The following is a 21,268-nucleotide window of genomic DNA, read 5'->3' on the forward strand; positions in this document are numbered from 1 at the left end:
ACATTGATTTCATGTGGTGATTCGTACTCAAACCTAATTACCTAATGGAAGACACAAAATATAACCTCTGTGATATGGCTCTTTGCCTAGGAAATGCATTGGTACAGGTCTGCCTTCTAACATGAAAGGCATTTCATATATTTCCCTTGGCGAATCTAATTTATGACGTCACACTGAATATGTTTAGTATTCGCTGTTTTTGTAATGGTTTTGTATAACTGGTTGATATGGGACATTTACTGGACTTCGAAAATGACAAAAAAAGGACTTGTAGATACTTTTAAAATGCTTCCTCGATTTTAAATATCTTTTATCATCTGCACAGTATGAATGCAACCAAATTTACTACTTAATCCTACTTCCTTACTGATCATTCTATCCCTTTTCTTAGAATTGTTTTATTGTTTATATTTCTTTCGGATTTTATGAACATAGAAAAAAAATCTTCCCGTCATACTTTTCTTCTTACACCACAAAAAAGGCCTCTTTCTATATTCGCAATATAAAAATCTGCCTTTAGATCATGCATAAATAGATAATAATGATGAAGAAACATCAGTGAAGACATATGGCACAGTTAGCAATGTTGCTTTTAAGACTGAATTGAGACCAATGGTACTGGGTAATGTTGCTCTTAAGACTGAATTAGGGTCAATGGTACTGGGTAGTGTTTCTCTAAGACTGAATTGAGGCCAGTGGTACTGGTAAAGTTGTTTTTTATGAACGAATTGAGAGCAGTGGTACTGGGAAATATTTTTATGACTGAATTGAGATCAATGGTACTGAGAAATGTTGGTCTTAAGAATGAATTGAGACCAATGGTACTGGGCAATGTTGCTTTTAAGACTGAATTGAGACCAATGGTACTGGGAAATGTTGCTTCTAAGACTGAATTGAGACCAATGGTACTGGGCAATGTTGCTTTTAAGACTGAATTGAAAACAATGGTACTTGGCAGTGTTGTTTTTAAGATTGAATTGAGACCAAGGGTACGTGGGCATTGTTGCTGTTAAGAATGAATTTAGACCATTGGTATTTGGCAGTGTTGGTACAGGGCAATGTTGTTTTTCAAACTCAATTGAGACCAATGGTACTGTGAAAAGTTGCTTTTAAGACTGAATTGAGACCAATGGTATCATCGAAGTGTTATTGAACAGGACATGTGTTTCATATATTTTGCCCATAAACGTAGAACATAACTGGTATCGAACTAACACTATTGTAATAAATTAGAATATGTATCTCTTTTGTTCAAGTTTTAAGGAAGGTAAAGATCTGCGGCTAAGCGAGAGACGGAAAAGATGCCAGGCAAGTTTGTATCACTTAAAGCTTTCGAGGCATTTCTCTTGAAGCAACCAACAACATATCCTTGCAAAGCAGCTTCTTTGTCAGGGTTGATAAGGAGTCCATTTGAAGTTGTCATCAGGCAGTCCTCAGACGGCAAAGTGCCATAAACATTCAAGGTTCCATTTGTGCCTCCTGTCATGGAAGCGATGTCTGCCGTCTGTGTAAAATGTTCCTCTTCGGCCTTCCCGCTGACATTGATCTCAGTTTTAGAGAAGTATTGCGAATGATGAAGAATGGCAACTGTATTCACTTCTTCTGTTATTGTCTGGTGAGACACGACGGCATTACCTTGCGAGAGTCCGGTGTAGTTTCCGTGAAGAACATATTTACCTGTCGGCAGTTTTATCAGAATCGCTGCTAAGGTCGATGCTTGGAAATTGACATAGTTGTCTCCTTTGATATAATGTACATGCGTGAAGAACGAAGTTCCAGCTTCGTATTCATATGAGCCTACTTTATTCCTGACAAAACTGAACTCCAGCGTTGAATGGGTTGTTGTTTTACCATCCATTTGAAACACTCCAAACAACAGCGATTCATAACTCCCTGTGTTTCCATTAGATAAGGAAAAGTTCCCTGTTGTATTGCCATTCATGACGTACTTATTATCTTGAATGTAATGAGGGCGTTTGCCAACATGTATGGCATTGAACATATTCGTTAAGTCCTGAAAAGAAAAGGAACCAAATCAGTGTGATCTTAAATCAGTATATATTTTCGTCACATTGATGATGCATTTTTTCCAGGAAAATCAAGAGGCAGGTCTGTGTGTGTGTGTGTGTGTGAATAACTTGATCACGAAGTATATAAAACGTGATGCTATGTATAAATAAAGGTTTTTGCCACAAAGGAAAAAATGAAAAGCTAGATAGCCAAGAACTTTCGGTCTAGCACAGCACGACCCTTTACTCAGGCCTGAGTTAAAGGGTCGTGCTAGACCGAAAGTTCTTGGCTATCTCGCTTTTCATTTTTACCTTCGTGGCAAAAACCTTTATATATATATATATATATATATATATATATATATATATATATATATATATATATATATATATGTGTGTGTGTGTGTGTGTACGTATATATATATATATATATATATATATATATATATATATATATATATATACAATATATATACATATATATAATAAATTTAAAGTTTGTTTGTTTGTATGGTTGTATGGTGTTTTTACGATGCATGGAAGCAGTGATTATTCAGCAACGGGTATATATATATATATATATATATATATATATATATATATATATATATATATATATATATATATATAGATGGGATATTTACTTGTAATGTGATTTCTGTTCAGCCTATCAGTATATCAGTATGTGTGCTGAATTTTATGAAGGATTAAAAGTTTTCCTATTTAGAAAAATTAAGCAAACTCAGATTTTATAGGAAGAGATCGACAAGTGGTAACATAATTATATATGTTCTTTGATCTCAACAACAATAAATTTTTAGATCCAAAATTTTAGTGTATGTATATATAATACATACATATATTAAATATATATATATATATATATATATAATATATATATATATATATATATATATAATATATTATATATATATTATATATGTTTATATACTAAAATTTTGTATTTAATTTATTTTTCTATTCGTAAATTGCTTAATTCTGAGTCTTTGTAACTCTTAATATATATTTTAATTGTGTCCTCGAAATGTCAGCGTGTTACAAAGACTCCGAATTAAGAAAGTTACAAATACAAAAAAAATTACAAACAAAATTTTAAAAAAACTAATATTTAGCAGACAGAATGCAGGAGGGGAACCAAGGACTGAATGACATCAAACAAAAACAAAGACAGAGCCACACTCAAGACAGATACAATGTTGTAGAGGTAGTTTGGTTGCTTAAATAAGGAACAAGCTTCTTAATATATAAAGATTCAGTTATTGCTAATTGATGAGGTGAGGTGGCTCTGGAGAGAATTTTTAAATGTTTATATTCAATATCTTGTTTACATTTTTTGGCATGATCCCGTACATTAGAAAATTATGTTCTGTAACTAACTCCCTGATGACAATCAATTCTCACCTTTAGTAGGCGACGAGAAGCCTCAACATATTTCCCCACCTTACATTTGGGGCACGTATATAAATAAACGACATTGGAAGTCATCAGGAAGCTTAGTTTGTCTTTATGTCCATAAAAAGAAGCAATGGTTAACATGTTCATGGGTATAAGTCTACTGTCAACTGACCTTATTCACCGAAACCTTATAACCTTCCGGCACTTAATACACACACACACACACACATATATATATATACTATATATATATATATATATATATAATATATATATATATATATATGTATATAATAATATTAGCCTAATGATGGCATATGCTCGGCCTCGATAATACTAATTTACAACTGCGCTCTCAACTAAGAAATTCAAGTAAAATTTTCGTTCCCCTACATCATAAGGGTGAAATTTTTAATGCTTTCCTGTAGTAGGTAATCCTCAGAAATATTTCCTATTGGTGTGAGGTCTTTCCCAGAGTCGTATCTCATAAGTCCTCTTGGGAGTATTTTGACTTTCGAGTCATTAATGTAATACTGGGAAGAGTTCTCCCTTTTACCTCTCCATGATAAATGGCCTGTCAAACACTTTTTCCAAACGAACCGACCCCCCCAGAGCAAGGTACAATCCACACCTGCTAATTGCTTTTCTGTCACGCCCCCTAAACCTTTTCACGGGTTAACAATACCTGTCAGGCAGTAGCTACTGCAGTGTAAGAATTCACACCTTCCCTGACCCAGCTTAATGTTTTCCAGCCCCCCCCCCCCCCCACCCACTACCTCCTCTCTCTGCGCACACGCGCACATTACCACCCCCCTCCCCTTCTGCCTGCCCTAGCCTTGCCCTTGAGAACCTCACTCTATCCCAGGACATGACAGGGGCCGTTTACTCTCTCTTGGGTTACCACCAGGCTAGTAGCACACCACTACCACCGCAAGTTGAGCTCCTGCCAAGCTCTTTCTACCTGCTGTCATATTATTTGGTTCCCTGTGGGAGAATTCAGGTCGCCCACACCCTATGGTGAAGCCCTGCAGCCTACTGACATTCCTCAGGCCTTTACAACAGTCACTCCAAAGAGATAAAATAAATCTGCAGTTGGTTGCCAGTATTTTCATCTTTGTCTTGCACTCAAATTTTCCTCACTGTCAAATTCCCATGTCCCAATTCCCAGAATTCCTTAAACTTTGTTTTAGTATTAATTCCCCATAATGGTGTGTGTCCTTGCTTGGCTCTCACCGTCCATTGTGAAATAACCAGTCGAGTAAATTACTGTTTTGGTATACGTCAGTGTGATAGTGTTAATGGTGCGTAAGCATTGTACAATCTCGAACTCTTGTGTCATCACTGTACGTCTTGCAGACCACTCGCTGGTCCTCCATTGTGTGCCCTGCATTCACAGACTCTAGCAGAACCACCTTAAGTGTAAACACCAGGAAGATCCTGGGGTGCTGTATCTGCAGTGCCAATAGTGATAAGCATTCACTGTAGTGTTTACCACTGTATATTGAGATATCTTTTATGCTATTTTCAGTTCGTAATCCTTCGTACTAATTTTCGTGCAGTATTGTTTACTTGCTAATTAACACTAGTGTTCTGTTTTACCTTGTGATTTTAACATAAGCTTGAAGTGCCACGGAGACTGATAGTACTCCTTGTATAATTCACTCTTCTGATACCCCTAATGAGAATTATAGTGCTTAGTTGTTTCATTTGAGTATATTTTAAAATCCTTATCTCTGAAACATTTTTTTATAAGACTACTCAAGTAGGGTACCTTTTCCCTTTTCTGTTTATAACTGCCAATTTGCTCTGTCAGATTAATTTAGCTGTAAGCGTTGTTGACTTTTGAGAGTTTTATGGAAGAGTGACGTTCCAGGATTGCTAGCATAAAACAATATGTTAAATTTGTTGAAATAATATGAAAGCACTTGGTATTTAATCTCTTAATAAATCACTTTGGCAGAGCACTAGGCTTGCATTCTCAAGGTCAGTGTTCGATCCTTGCCCGACGCCCACAATTTGACCCATTTTTGAATGGATACCAGCATCAGCGATTGCAGTGAGAAGGGCGTGGGGCATCCAACCTCATCTCTGCATACATGATGAGAATCGAAAGGCTCAGCAATTTATATATATATATATATATATATATATATATATATATATATATATATATATATATATATATATATTAGCTGTACCCAGCCACACATTGCTGTGGCTCAGTCTGGTTAAATGGAAAGGAAAGAAAAGAGAAAGCTCTCTCTCTCTCTCTCTCTCTCTCTCTCGGTCCGATTTCTCTATTACTTCCTCTCCTCATTCTCTCTCTGTCAACCCCCCTCTCAAAGTCCACCCTCTTTGATGTCATTGATGTTTACCTTATAGTATTCTTTTCCAAATGATAAATCATATGTATACAGAAATTATATAAGAAACTAAGTCTACGGGCACAACCAGCCCCATTTCACGGGCAGAACCAGCTCTGTTTCAGAGTATCATTTCTCACCCCCACCCCCTTCGGAGGCGGGGAGGTAGGCTGAAACCCCATTATAAAACGCTCGTATTCGAATGCAATGTTGTGTCAAAATTTCAAAGGAATTGGTGAAGAACTTTCGGAGATTTAAGATTTTGAACCAACGAACATATATATATATATATATATATATATATATATATATATATATATATATATATATATATATATATATATATATATATATATCGAGCTACAATGTTCTTTAATATCTAATTCGCTCTACCTCGGAAGTTAATATATTTTCATATATGCTTAACCGAAGGGGAATTTTTTCTCGATAATAGATTTGCCTGGACCAGGGCGCGAACCTATGGATCCTTTCAAACCCAGGAACGTCAGTGAAGCGTTACCTACTACACCACCGCGAGAGGCTGGTGTAGTAGGTAACGCTTCACTGACGTTCCTGGGTTTGAAAGGATCCATAGGTTCGCGCCCTGGTCCAGGCAAATCTATTATCGAGAAAAAATTCCCCTTCGGTTAAGCATATATGAAAATATATTAATTCCGAGGTAGAGCGAATTAGATATTAAAGGACATTGTAGCTCGATATATGTGTATGAATCACGGAAATGTGATATGACTTATATATATATATATATATATATATATATATATATATATATATATATATATATATATTGTGCTGGTTATATGAGTGCGTTACTCTGGTACATTGACTGCCATTCTGTGTTGTATCTTCAGAGATCTTTGCTTATATCTAGTTAAGGGGATTTGACTGTGTTATCCCCTCATCATCTTAACTAGATGTTTAAGATGATGCTATAATTGTTACATTTATGCTTATTTGTTTTCATGAATAGTAAAGGTGCATGACATCCCAGTGATATTTGGAATTACCGGTATCCAAATGAATCTTTTCTGTTTTTGATAATCACACGTAGACTGCGCCACATTTGTCCAGTTGTAGTTATCATAAAATTATTTCTTGAATAATTAACTTTGTAATAAATGAAAGCAGCATGTCTCACTTAAGGAGGCGATTTTGCTACCTTAGGGATCCATACTTATTCAAACCTGTAATAGTAACAAAGCTAAGCCTGAGTTGGAGGAGCGCGCTAGTGCTCACATTGTCTTATGTGCTTTAGATTACAATACTCTAAGTGTGGGTGATCACAGATATCCTTATTTGCTCTCTCTCCCCATGAGATCTAAGCAGTATATTACAAGATTTTTGTAGGTGAGTGTGAATTGAGACATTTGTGCACTATTACGAAAAGAACCATCATAGTAATGTCTTAATGTCCTGACCATCAATATTACCTTCTTCCAGAAGTAAACAGGACTGTATACAAGATTGGGGCAAACTAGCTTCAATAGATCAACCCTATTGGAGACAATAATTTAGTTGGGAAAGCCCAACAACAACGTTAATATGACCAACTATAGGTAGCTTTCCTTTGCCGTCACAGCAGATGAGCACCCAATAAGATGCTGCCATCTTTTAGGTCAAAGCATTGTAAACAAAGGAAATATAAAATTTCGTTATTATTGTAAGGAATTGTGAACCATATCACGAAAAATGGCGAGCAAGGACAATTCACAAACAGAAAATTGATAATATTGAGTCTCTGGAGCCTGCAGTGCGTGAAAGGTATGTACAAATAAACTGAAACTTGTAAATAACAAACACGATACAAGTTGACACCCGAACAGTGGAGTTCTGATGTGGATTTGCTGCCTGCAGTTACATATACAGATATTGTGAACTATTTGGTTAATGATGTAAGCCTCTACATATTGGACCAGCTCAAGACCTACAAGTCTCTGGAGGCTTACAACTATTTTGTATCTGGCTTGGTGAAGGCTCTTAAAAATATTGCTGAAAATGGATTCTGCATTGTAACTGTTGGGTTCTACAATACAGAGGTTATCCATACCACGATAAAGAATTACAACAGGTAATCCAATGTGCAGGTCTGTGTATTTTTATGTGACTGACCATAATCTGTGACGTCACACAAACACATCAGAGCAACAGTTTACTGAAGTAGACATAGGGATAATTGCTTTATTACACTTTGAAATGCGATTTAATAAATATCCCTCCATAGATTTAAACGGTGAATGCGACTTTGGACATACGAAATATTGTAGTTTATGTGAATGTTGATATTGAGGAAATTGAATCGGCTCAGTGTTGCACCAATAAGGTTTTTTTTGTGAGTGTTACTTTTAGAGACATGTCTTGGGGTTTTCCATGGTTTTATGAAACTTTCCTTCCCTGTCCTTGTGTGCATTTGGGACCTCGTGGTCAATTGTTTTAAAGTTGATTTCCATTTGTAAGTTGTCCGTTGGCACGGGTCCGCCTTTCAGTTCATGTGTTTTGTTAAATTTACATAGTTTCATTTTGTAATAGAATTGTAAAACCCAACCTGATCTTTCTGAACCTTCACCTATTCAGGGCCAGAGAACCTATCCAGTCACGGGGAAATTTCTGATAACACTAGCCATTTTTTACACTTGATATTTAATATCCATTTTAACATATACATAATTCGCTATCCACTACTTCAAGTTTTAAAGATTTGACCAAAATAACTTCCTAGTGGTTCTAAACCATCTATCATTTGATCGAGACCCACATTGGGTGTTAATGAATTACTTTGTGAAATATTTATGAAGTGATCTAAGCAGATTTTCGTATGTCTTGATGGCTAACAATTAGCCCTGTTTATCCTGCAAGTGTTCGTTCTTATCATGATTGCGTGTGTTGCTTTTGCTCATCACAGCTGACCTACAACATGGCCGACTAATGTGTTTACATCTGGGCCTTATTCTGGATAGAAAACTATCTATAACATAGGAGTTTTCTGAAAAATCTATTGTCTCTACTAACCTCAGCAGTGAATTAGCTGACTGTGATGAAAACTGAAGGGATATCTGCTATGGTTAACTCCGCCCTCCACCGCCTCCCCTCCCCCCCCCCTCCTCCTCTAAGAGTCGAAGGTTAAAAGAGAGAAGTTCCCACACCCCCCCCCTTTTTTTTTTTAGTGCTGTCAGGAATGTTGCCAGGGAAAATATTCCTTGGTTTACTCTTGTAATCGATAGAGCACATGTATTAATGGTACTTGCCAGACAGTGTAAAACATGTAGTAAACATATATAAATAGGAAATGAAAAGTAATGAATGCAATGTTCCGTTTTTTATCAATATGATCATTTAATAATGCTATAAAAGGATTAATCAATACAGAATACATTGCCAAAGTGTTTATTATACTATTAAATTTGAAATATTCTTGTTATGCTGTACTAGCTTCTTGTGTTTGATATTGATTATTTTATTCAGTGAAAGATTTTTAGAGCATAAACCAAACCATTTGTTCCCATTTACTTTATACTGCAAGCAGTTGTTGCTATCTAATGATGCTTTAAGGGAGGTAAATATCTACTCCAAGACGAGGAAGTGAAAAGATAACCGGCAAATACTCTTCACTCAGGGGATGTGGTGTATCTGTCAAAGAGCAACTTGTCATCACGCAGTATGCCTCGAGGAGTGAATCTTTGTCTTTATTCATGAGTATTCCATTTGCGGATATAGGAATGGTGCAGTTATCAGCAGCAGTTGTGCTGTTGAAGGTTACACTCGAATTTGTACCTCCTGTCATAGAAACAATGTCTACAACGTGTGTGAAATTTGTTTGATCTCCTCCTCCGTTGACAGTGATCTCATTCAACGAATAGTATTCTGCGGTATGAAAGATGCCAAGTGAGTTCACCTCTACATTGAGGGCCTCGTCAAACAGCATAGCATTGCCCTGTGAGAGTCCTGTGTAGTTTCCAGTAGCAGCATATTTGCCATTTGGCAATTTCATTAATATCGCTCCCAAGGTCGATGCCTGATAACTAACGAATGTGTCACCAACGGTATAAAGTACATGGGTGAAAAACGAGGTTCCAGCTTCATATTTGTATGGTCCTACTTTACCCTTGACAAAGAGGAAATCCAGTGTGGAATAGGATGGTGTATCCCCATCCATGTGGAACACACCGTACTGCATGCCATTATCATCTCCCACATTTCCATGCGTGTAAGAGAAATTCCCCATGGAATTCAAGATCTCGCCGTAATTATTATCCTTAACATACTTTGGCACATTGCCTTTGTTTATGTCATTGAGCATGTTTGTTAATTCCTGAAAAAGAAAATGCTGAATTATTCCACGATTCACTTATCAAGCAAATAAAATACATTAGCTACATTGCACTCTGAAGTTTTCACTACCTAACTTTCCTTCTGTTTTTTTTTCTTTGTAATAATGTATTACTAATATGAGATAAAGCACATACTACTACTACAACTTCTTCTTATCTATCTCTCTGTCTATCCATCGATCTATCTATAAACACGAATGTATTTGTCTATATACATAAATAAATATATCCCAAATATTTTGTATAAACAAGTTCAGTATATTATATTGACATTTTTCTATCAAAAGTGAGTAACGAACATTTAAAGTGGCATTAGTAAAACTGAATGATCAATAAAAGGGGACGTACAAGAATAAGTGATAATAAAGGTTAGGGTAAGTGAAAGGATGGTTCATATAATTTTGGGATGTCTGGCCATGTGGAGAGAACGGTGGTCGATAGTTTGTTGAAAATAGTGCATAGATCGGTGGGAAGAGGGGATGATGGATAGATGCAGTGGAAGAGGTACTGGAAAGGAAAAGGAAGAATACTTGCTGGAAAGAGCGGACTGTCAAGCAGTATGTGGAAAGGCTGGAAGCACTACTGATGAACCTTTATTGTAGGTATATAAAACAGCCATGGTTTTTAGACTGTTATTGTACAGAGGGAGTAAGGGGAAATGACCATCGTCTTTTGTGATATGGAATCACCCTTTTTTAGGTTCCACAACTTAATACTAGAAAAAAATACATTAGTAACGTCAGAATTTCCGATTTTTTAACTGTACGACTAAGAAGGTTATAACTTACTTTGGTTCCGGCTGTAATAGAATTTTAGATAAAATGAGTGGTTTCGAACCTCACAAAAAAGGTTAAGGTTGTTAGAGTTAAATGCAAGTGCAGTACGACGTGGATCATAGAGTCTTGGAAGATTTGACTGCAATGCTTGATCAGAATTATGAAATATGCATTTCATGTACCTTCAACTAACTGGATGACAGTCCAAAAGATTAATGTTAAGATCTGGAATAAGACTTTTAAATGAAGTTGAGTTTTTATCGAACAATTTAAGATGTGAGTAAGCTGTTAAGGCTAAATCGGGAAACTATATTCAAAACCTTGCTGGATATAAGAATGAAACTCTGTGTGCCAGCATGCTGCCCTTTTGATGACCCCACCTCACCCAAAACATCCGTGTCTCAATATTTTGTTTTAAAAGATCATTTGTGTCTCCTGGAATTCAGTTTCTAGATTACATGTTGTGGAATTCGTGTATTACCACCTTATCCTAGCCAAGCGAATCGCAGTTTCTGCCTTTTTCCTTTTGTTTGATACAACCTAACTTTAGATTTAGTAACTATATATTTACAAGCTTCTTTTGTGAATAGCTTCCGTAGATTATTTGGTGAACTTGACTATAGTAAGGTGTAAGTTCTATGTTTTTTATGGTACCATGCATTAGGTCCCTTACTCCTCATAACTATGGATTCTCAAGTTGAGAAATGCCAGATAACTATTGTTGGAAAAGCATGCTATTTACCGGTATAGCTTTAAGTGATTTCTTCTGTTTTTTAAGTGTGTTCAAGCACGTGTTAGCGATTTTTTTTTATATTTAGTGCCCGAAATGAATGATTAAGTTGGCTATAAATGTGTTTAGTAGTCGCAAGTTGAGATGTCAGTTGATTCGTGCAGAATAAGTAGATTGTGTTTAGGCTTAATTTAGATGTCGTGAAACTTTGCTTTAAATTATTTCTCTTTATTTCAGTGTGGGTGAATAATGTTATTACATATGATACATTTGTATTTGCCAGATGACACAGTGTGTTGCATTGCTAGCAGTGTGTAGCATGTAAGTGAAGTTTACAAGTGTGCATTCGTAGGAAGAAAATTTGTTATTATACTATTTGGTATATTGTTCGGTTATTGAATAGAATTCGGGTTTTATCTAAGTAGTTATTATTGCTTTTGCTAAGAGGGTTATTGTATTAAAATGATTGTTCCCATAATTGTCCCCACTTGGTTCATCTGTACATCAAATCTGATTTCATTTAATTGCCATGTAAGATTGGGATTACATAAATTGCTGAAGATTTTCGGTTTTTGCAGGTTTTTCTTTTATTAAAAGATCACAGCTTGAAGGATGGCCGTTAAACATTGTTGCGATACAATACATATATTTTTGCCGACTAAAATCTCGTCATAGACACGATTGGAGTAACAGTAATAGGATAGCCATCTAAATATTCATGGAGATGGAAATTTTTCATGAGAAGTTAGAGAGGTTCAAGTAAAGGTAAGTTCAGAAATGTTGGATATATGCGCATTTCATGTACTATTATGTCTTTGCTGACGTTGGATGTCAAATAAGGCTACCAGGTATGATGTATATTTTAAGTTTTCAAGGTAGCAAGCCTGAGTAAGTAGATGAAAAAAAAACATGAAAGACTAATTGTAGGAAGCATGGCAGTTGAAGGGAGAAAAGGGATGAACATTAACAAAGAATGTAATTGTAAAGTTACAAAAGAAAATTTTAGCCAAATGGAACTGTAGATTTACAACTCTAGATCGTAGGGCGTTCCACTGACATGAAAGCGTGCTTAGGAATTTATAGTGATAGATGTGACAAGAGTCAGAGGAAAGTGCTACTGGAAAGTATGGTGTCTGAGAGGTAAAATTTCATGTTTTAAAGTTTATGTTCAACAGAGAGAAGTATGAAGGCCAGACTGTAGATCAATGGTGTCAAAGGCTCTGGTATAAGGGCCTTCATTTGTTGACTGTCTCATCATATCACCACTTGGAAGAGGGGCTTATGATGTGGACAAATAGGTCTCACATTTGTTGTCAGATATTTAAGAAGAGAATATGGCGGGGTATCTGTTTATTTAGATGAACATAGAGAGGGAGGTAACTTTTATTCGTCCAGGTTAAAAGTTATATTAAGATTTAATTGAATCCTTAACCCATAACCCAGCCATCCACACATTCAACTGGATTCCATGTGTTATTTTTTAGATACCTTATGGACGGACATATATTACAGTCTTTATTCGGTGGAGGAATAATGTTTCGCATGTGAGGATTCTCGGCCTCCGACGACTTTTCAAGTATAACATATGGTAAAAATCTCTCCTGAGCATTGGCAGGTATACAACTGAATAACATGAAATATTGCCTGAACATGAAGAATGTCATCATATTTGGAAAAAGCGCATAAGTGTCTGCCGAGAATGTATGGATAAATCTCAAAGAAATAAAGAAAAAACTGAAAGGAAGTGTTAAGATGTACTCTAGGAAAACAAATACCAAATACCAGTCACAGAGTCGTTGTAAATATAGATAAGCAAGTCCCTTTATAAAGTCTGGAAAGAGTATTTTATTGAACCTTGTATTTGAATAATCCATCCTTAAGGTCTAGTCTGGGTTCGTGTAACATGCTAGAAAATTTCGTGTCTTTAAAAAGAATACAGTAAATAGTTTACCGCTGTTTTGACTGCCCAACAAATGAACGTGGTCGACTGTATAATTGTAACGGGACAATTTTGCACCAGATGTGTGTAGAGACTATGTAATGATGAATAATGAAGAGCTGGCCGATGAGATGTGGTTAAACCCTCACGCAAAAAGATCTGAGAACACTCACTGAAGTCACACCAAGAGGTACAAGATGAACAGGACTAAGGAGAATTATTGAACCACCAGTTTGGAATTGTGTTCCAAACTTCACAAGAATTGAGACAAAAGATTACTGCATTCAACTCACCAGTGAATTATGACAGATTAAGTACTGTATGGCATAGGAACCGCTGTTAACGTTCAACTACCTACCAGTCCGCAAAATTTAGAGTGAAATTTAAGATCTTGCAGAAGATTATAAGTATGCTTTTATGTATGTGTATATATATATATATATATATATATATATATATATATATATACATACATACATACATACACATACATATACATGGATAAGATTATAAATACAAGCAAGAAATTGAAATGTCCCGACTATATATTAGACAACGCATTAGAAACGACAAAAATTACTCTTTATAAAAATAAAAAAGAACTTTACAACCCCAAAAAATGTACGTGTACTACCATATAATGATAATATGAAAGGTATCCTCAATCTCCTCAAGAATTTTAGAGTTAACGTCGCATTTTAGAATAATAAATCAGTGAAACGTACTCATAAAGAACTCTCCTGACAATACTAAGGGTGTGACAACTTTTATATTGGTCGAACTGGTAAAACAATGGAAAAGCAAATAGAGCAACATAAAAGATATGTAATCTACTTTCAGGTGAGCAGTGAAATTTTTGTACCTGTACGTGAGAGCAATCATACTATCAACTGGGAAGGGGTAAAATAAGATACCATATTCAAATAATGCACTGGAGAGGAATATCATTAAATCTAGTTATATAAAAGAAAGTTATGGCCATAAAATGAATATCAGCTGAGGCACTGATATACTTGAAGCTATATTTCAAAATAAAATTGTAAAATGTTTAAATTTTAAGGAAGGCAGTAGATACGTATGGAAAAACGATTATCATACTTGTAAACATAGTGGCCACTAGCAGTAATGAGTTTTTCATCCCTCCCCTTGAACACCTGTCAGGTGTGGCCTTTTAGTTTCCAGCGGTTTTGTTGCCACTTCCTTTGTGACAGTTGTCATGTGTGGTGGATTTGTAGTCTCAAATGTCGTCCATAATATGCCTGTAGTATTTATATTGTGATTTCTACCAATATGTATCAGTCCTTCGTCAAGGGAGTGGAAATAATGCTGAAACTGATCAGGACCTACACCCAGTCTTTCATATTTCCACCTGTGGTAATGTGTGACATTACACACACACACACACACACACACACATATATATACGTGTATATTATATGATATATATATACACATACATACATACATATATAAAAAAACAGAGGGTTGGTGTTGAGTAGTGAGATTTGTATTTGGTAAAGTATGCTAGTCACCAAAATCACCTTTGCACTTCGATCATCTTTAGGGAACGGTCACTAGGATAGTAACCTCTCCCGAAGAATTTCACATGAAAATTGAACAGGCAACATAAAGCAGGGCAGTCACTTTACTTTTAGGAAAAGGCATAAAACTAAAAATGCAAAGTAATACTTTCTCTATGCCACTCATCGCCCTATCAGCAAATTGAACAATGAAGTGTCTAAAATATACCTCGCTGGGTGACCACCACGATGGGCCAGACGCTTTCAGCATGTAATTACCATGGGCATCAATAGGGCAGCCCATGGTTTAGAAGACTTTTCCTCGAAAGACTTGGTGAAATTCATCTTATATATGAATTTTTATCACATCACATCACCGTGATTCACATACATGCATTATGCTACAAATTTCCTTAATATACAATGCGCTCTACCTCGGAATTAATATATTTTCATTATATGTTAACCGACGGGGAATTTTTTAGTTGATAATAATTTCGTCCTTTCGTGGATTCGAACCAGCGGACAGAGGAGAAATCAGGACTAAAACAACAACATTATATAAAATTCCATTTTTGGACTGCCCGCTTTTTTTTTTTATATCGGCCAATCTAGCAAGAATTTAGAAGTACAAATTAAACAGCGTACGCATTCTGTCAAAACTGGGCAAGCATCCAATGCTATGCTCATTAACTGAAGTGAAAACTCTCACTGGATAGATTGGACTGAAAGTTCAGTGATTGGCAGATCGAAAGATTTCTCTTCATTGAAATCAAAACAGGGCTGTATTATTCTAAAAATTGCAGTGGAGAGCTTCTAGGGTATTAGCAATCATGGATTCTATAACGCCTTGTACATGTCTGACTGACCTATTATTCTCACACAGTAATAGTTGCACTGATTCAAATCATTTTGTTAAATCAGTTGCTCAACATATTCGCCTCGGAGTCGGAACTCCCTACCTCATCTACATTTCCTTGGTACTGTGCTTCAGAAGTAGTTTTGTATGGACTCATGAATGTAAAACTGTTAACAGTTTTCGTTTATTTGTTCCTTGAAGTTATGGTGACATTGGGAATAGTTGTAATTAACCCACGGAAATAAATAAAGTGATTAATCAACCGAGGATGATTTCAGTGGCGGCGACCGTTCAGGTTACAACTATTAGAAGAATAATTTCATCAATATGTAATTTATTTCTGAGAAAAAGAAAGAAATAAATGACTCATTTTACCTGGAGAGTGGGTGCTTTTATTCCACGTCGCATCTCTGCTTCTTTCCTGAATTCATTGGTTTGATTGTTCTGAGAAAGAAAAGGAATTGAATTAGTCATTTTTCTCATAGAGGTAAAATTTGTTAATATATTTTCGAGTATTAGTATTCGGTAATTGTGCCATATGCTTAGAGATTCAGTCTGATATTTTCTTCATTATAAAATACAAGTTGATTACAATACCAGAGAAACAAATAATAAATCAAATTCTTTGGTAACGTAATACATGATGGATGAATATTATGCGTCAGTGTTCTCATGTATTCGTTACAAATTTACCTGTAGTAATTGCCGTAGTCCGTTGAAATTCCAACTGCCCATGAAGCCTGAAAGCATAAAACACAATCTTTGAGTGTTGTAGGTTGAACCTATCTGAACCATCTTTGTGCTGATATGCTCGCTCTCATTCAAGGAATTATTTTTGACAGTCGTTTAGGACAATCAGACCGTCAGCCGATTTTGTTTATTTCTTGACACCCAAATATAATGACTGTAGCATGGCAGTTTTAGCCACTATCTGCTAAACAATACCAAGATGTTACAAGGGATTCATAAGTAACTCATTGCAAGGGACATCATGTTACTGTTTTGATGTAATTCTTGAGCCATTACAGCAATGCAGTATTACCAAAAAGAATTTATTTTCCTTTAACCAGGAAATTATAAATATTTAAGTCTGGCTGGAGAAGTAGTTAGCGTAAGTCACATTAAATATTATGATGAAATGAAGTTCAAAGCAGTTCTCTCTCATCAAGTATTAATGGGGAAACTATATTCAGTGACATTACGAATAGCGAAGTTGTTTTGCAATGACTAAGTTTTAGGAACTCTGTTAGATACAATATCTGGGGTCTCAGATAGCCCCTTCGGTTGCCTTGTAATGTTCAGTAAAATACAGGTCTTGAAAGAAATGAAGTTATATAACTTGAACCGTTGGCTAATTAAAAGGAATTCACAAAGTTCATCTTAATGCAATAAAAGCTTATCCTTTCCTTCCCATTCAGTTTGCATATTCTGCATTATTGTTCCATATGAACTAGAAATACACTAACTTATCATCCAACAATATTTATCAGTATGGGCATGTGAATTAGTGTGTTCATCTGTTAAGAGACTTAGAGTTCGACTTGATTGTTATCTTCTCTCTCAAGTACTTCGTGGTGAATATACAATAACGTTTTGTTATTTACAGAACTTGTCTGTATAAACTCTGTAATCCATTATTTTTTAAATGATACGGGAAAATTAATCCAAATATATTAGTATATGGTGTTAATTTTGTAATAAAGGGTTTCAAATCACCAAAGTTCAGCCTCTCCATTTCTAAAGTTTAATCGACAACTTACCTCTTTCGCAGCCATTCACTCTCGGAGTGAATATCACTGCCACAAGTAAACACCACACAAGTGTGCCTGATGCTTGCATGACGAAGGCTCCGGTGGTCGTAGGTGACACGACAGCTCTCGGCAGACTGATGCTCAGCAAATCCGATTCTTAACAGGGAACGTCGGGGGATTCAGACAGGAGGCCATTTTTAAGTAGCGGATGTACGGATATGCTTTCGACATTACGATGCGGTTCATGGTGCTTAGTCATAGTACCCCTTATGATTCCAGTAAATGTAACGTCCTTTGAAGCCATTTCCTCGGTTAAGTGACGTCACTGTCAGCGAGCGTAAAATGATAGCACTCCTCACAGCTAGCTAAACCATATTTGTACATTGCTTTTTCTTTAAGGTTCCTATGTTATGCGTGGTGTGTGTTTATGTATTCATATAAAATCAAAATATGCATTATAATAATATAATACATATTATATATGATATATATATAATATATATATATCGATATATTATAATGTATTATATACATATTATAACGTATTAATATATATCAATGTATATAATGTTAGATATAAGTTCTATTATTATTAATAACGTAATTAATATATACATAGATATATATATATATAGATATAATATAATGTATATATATCCTATATATACTTATATAATATGTATAATGTTATATATATATATATAGTATATATATATTATATACTATATATATATATACTAATATATATAATATATATATATATATATATATATACTATATACATAAATATATTAATTATTTATAACTTTTATTGATATTAACAAATTGGTATGGCAGTAAGTAGCTCATTTTATTTCTGAATGAAATAAAATGCCATTCATACCGTATAATGTTAAGAGAACACTCATAAATCGCTACTGATTACTATCTAAAAATATCGTTGAATGTATTTGTGTAGCATATGCAGTAGCGTACTGAAGAAATAAATGGTCAATGACATTTGATAAACTCACACCAGATACCGTGATCACCGTTATATCACTGAAGACTTATTAATGTAGAAATGATTTTCTTGTTTATATATCAGGGACGTTCTCATTATTACTTTCTTGCAGTTAGCAACGTGTCATGAAAGAGAAAATCACTTAAAATGGCACAATCTTGAGACAGAAACGATAGTCAGAAGTCATTTATGTAAAGACAGAGAGGGAGTGATGGAATATAATATTTTAATTCAATATCAAGTAATCTAATGAAAGTTAGTAGCCTAGGAATAAAATACCTTACTATCCCTATGGCATGCTTAATGGTGTTAGGCTAATGTGAATCATAAGTACGCTTAAAAGCTTCCAATTCTAGCTATTGCGAAGGAAAGTCTTCCTCGAAACGCGCTCATTTCTGACGGCCTGGCCCTAACGCTATTCGAATGATAATATCTCCTAAAGTATTGAGGCTAAAAGGAAATATTTTTCTGTAGATGAAATCTTACATCTTTAAGTTTAATAATGCCATTTAAAATTTATTTTTTTAAATGTAAATTCACATTTATGTAGTGACATAAATTCACTTTTAAATGATGTTTTAATTATTGCATTTCTGGTACGGTTGAGGCCCTAACGCTATTCATATGCTTATATCTCCAAACGTATTAAAGATAAAAGAACAATTCTTTTGGTAGAAAAAACCCTACATCTGTAAATTGCATCCCATATAAGATTTATATTTTAAATTTCATAAATTCATATTTAAATGATGTTTTAATTTTTGCATTTCTTGCGGCCCGGTACAGCTAGGGCCTAACGCTATTCAAATTCTAATATCTCCAAAAGTGTTGAAGATAAAAGAAAAATTCTTTCGACAGATAAAACCTTGCATCTTTAGATTACATCCTCTGTAAGATTTATTTTTAGAATATCATAAATTCACATTTAAATTATGTTAACCCTTTGATTGTGTAACTGAAGCTTCGTGAGTTATCGCCTCTATGGCGGCCTAGTGGTATTAATGTAAATATAGTATATATATACGTATATATATATATATATATATATATATATATATATATATATATATATATACACACACACATCAATGCCATTAGGCCGCCCTGGAGGTGATAACTCACGAAGCTTCAAGACTGTCTCTTCTATACACATCGAATACAACGTCTACCCTTGGATGCTATTTAAGCAAGAATCAATGTGCGGTAAAATAATATCATCGGCGTAGCCATTAAATGTTTTTGATTCCCGAAATGGATCACTTGTTGGGTTTTCAACGTTTGTCTCAAATACATCCATCAGTTGTGACTTGACACCTGTGTATATATTAGGGCTTGTGCCTTGTATGATAAGGCGCCCTATGAGGTAATGTTAGACTAGCGATAATCTTACGGTAAGTCGGTTGGTATTGCACTTCCATCTTCAATGGAGTGTCTGGGGGTTTGTAGATCATTTACGAAGTCGGTATTATCTTGTTGGTTATTACGACGATGTGTTAAACTCATGGTGAGGAGGTTCTTGTAGAAAACACGAAATATAAAAATATATGTATTCTTCTGAAGTTTTACATGCTGAAGATCAGATATGATTGTACAAGTCTTCTAATAACGATAGCTTGATCGCTTCTGCCAATGATGATGGCTAATCCTATTCCTCTACATGATAAAGCTTAGGTAAAGAGGTACAGGTCTTCTAATGACGATAGCTAACTCCGTTCTCCCTGTCTACCATCTCTGTTACAAGTTATGAAGGAGCAGACAGTAGTTCGAACATATGAACATACATACAAATGACATAGTTTCATACGAACACACAATCAAATGAGACACGCTACAGATCACGTAGGCCGTTTGAATCATAGGTCGGGGTAGTTGTCTCAAGCAGGGAGCTTGGACTAATGTTTATAAACAATTGAATGACTACAGGTGACGGCATGTTATCTTAGCCTACATACTTATTGTATACGTCATCTTTAGCGTCTCTAGTCTGATCACATTCCTGCAAGCAATCTTTTATATATATGGACTAACATTCCATATTTTTATTATGTAAACACTTACATCAGCTCGGTCAGCTACCAAAACCAACTACTGAATATTACTCAAACTTGACTTGCATTTGACTTATAGGAGTGTGATACAGACACTATGTGAATATATATATATATATATATTAGTAAATAAAAATTCATGGTGTACATGAATTGATTCAAGTAATAAAATATAAAACAATGATATTGGTAAATAATAGTGATCACGTGATATATAATGATACAGTTTTTTCACTTCATCTCATTAAGATACATATGCTACAGAAAATACTAATGTACTCTGATAATTGCATAGAATGAAGATTAACATGATAAAAATCATATTTTAACTGATAAAAAATTTCATATATGAATTGATAAAATTATTAATGTTTATGCTGATTGATTCGTTGATTTTTATGCAAAATGTTATATATCTGATACATTAATCAATATACTAACTCATATAACTGCAGATATTGGTAAGATAAAAGGTAACAGATTGATTATAGGCTACCTGATTTGTTTA

At 34.9% G+C, this 21,268-nt stretch overlaps 2 protein-coding genes across 2 annotated transcripts in view; one reads left to right on the top strand and one right to left on the bottom strand.

Moving 5' to 3' along the window:
- LOC135198187 (oxidation resistance protein 1-like) overlaps nt 1–21,268 on the top strand; it is a 1,642,352-nt gene that overhangs the window by 425,373 nt on the left and 1,195,711 nt on the right. The gene's annotated exons all lie outside the window — the stretch shown is intronic.
- On the bottom strand, nt 1,065–17,865 carry LOC135198186 (uncharacterized). Its single transcript, XM_064225735.1, has 4 exons — nt 17,719–17,865; nt 16,652–16,698; nt 16,334–16,402; nt 1,065–2,014 (listed from the first exon to the last, which is right to left on the bottom strand). The coding sequence occupies exons 1-4, from the start codon at nt 17,795–17,797 to the stop codon at nt 1,259–1,261; spliced, it is 951 nt and encodes a 316-aa protein (XP_064081805.1). The 5' UTR covers nt 17,798–17,865; the 3' UTR covers nt 1,065–1,258.

This window comes from Macrobrachium nipponense, chromosome 21 (genome assembly GCF_015104395.2).
Source record: "Macrobrachium nipponense isolate FS-2020 chromosome 21, ASM1510439v2, whole genome shotgun sequence".
Lineage (NCBI taxonomy): Eukaryota > Metazoa > Arthropoda > Malacostraca > Decapoda > Palaemonidae > Macrobrachium > Macrobrachium nipponense.

Bases quoted from the DNA above. Each gene is read 5' to 3' on its own strand.
- LOC135198186 (XM_064225735.1), bottom strand. From the start codon at position 17,797: ATGCAAGCATCAGGCACACTTGTGTGGTGTTTACTTGTGGCAGTGATA. The intron at 16,699-17,718 runs GTAAGTTGTCGA...TTATGCTTTCAG, and splicing joins AGTGAATGGCTGCGAAAGAG to GCTTCATGGGCAGTTGGAAT. The intron at 16,403-16,651 runs GTAAATTTGTAA...TTTCTTTCTCAG, and splicing joins GACTACGGCAATTACTACAG to AACAATCAAACCAATGAATT.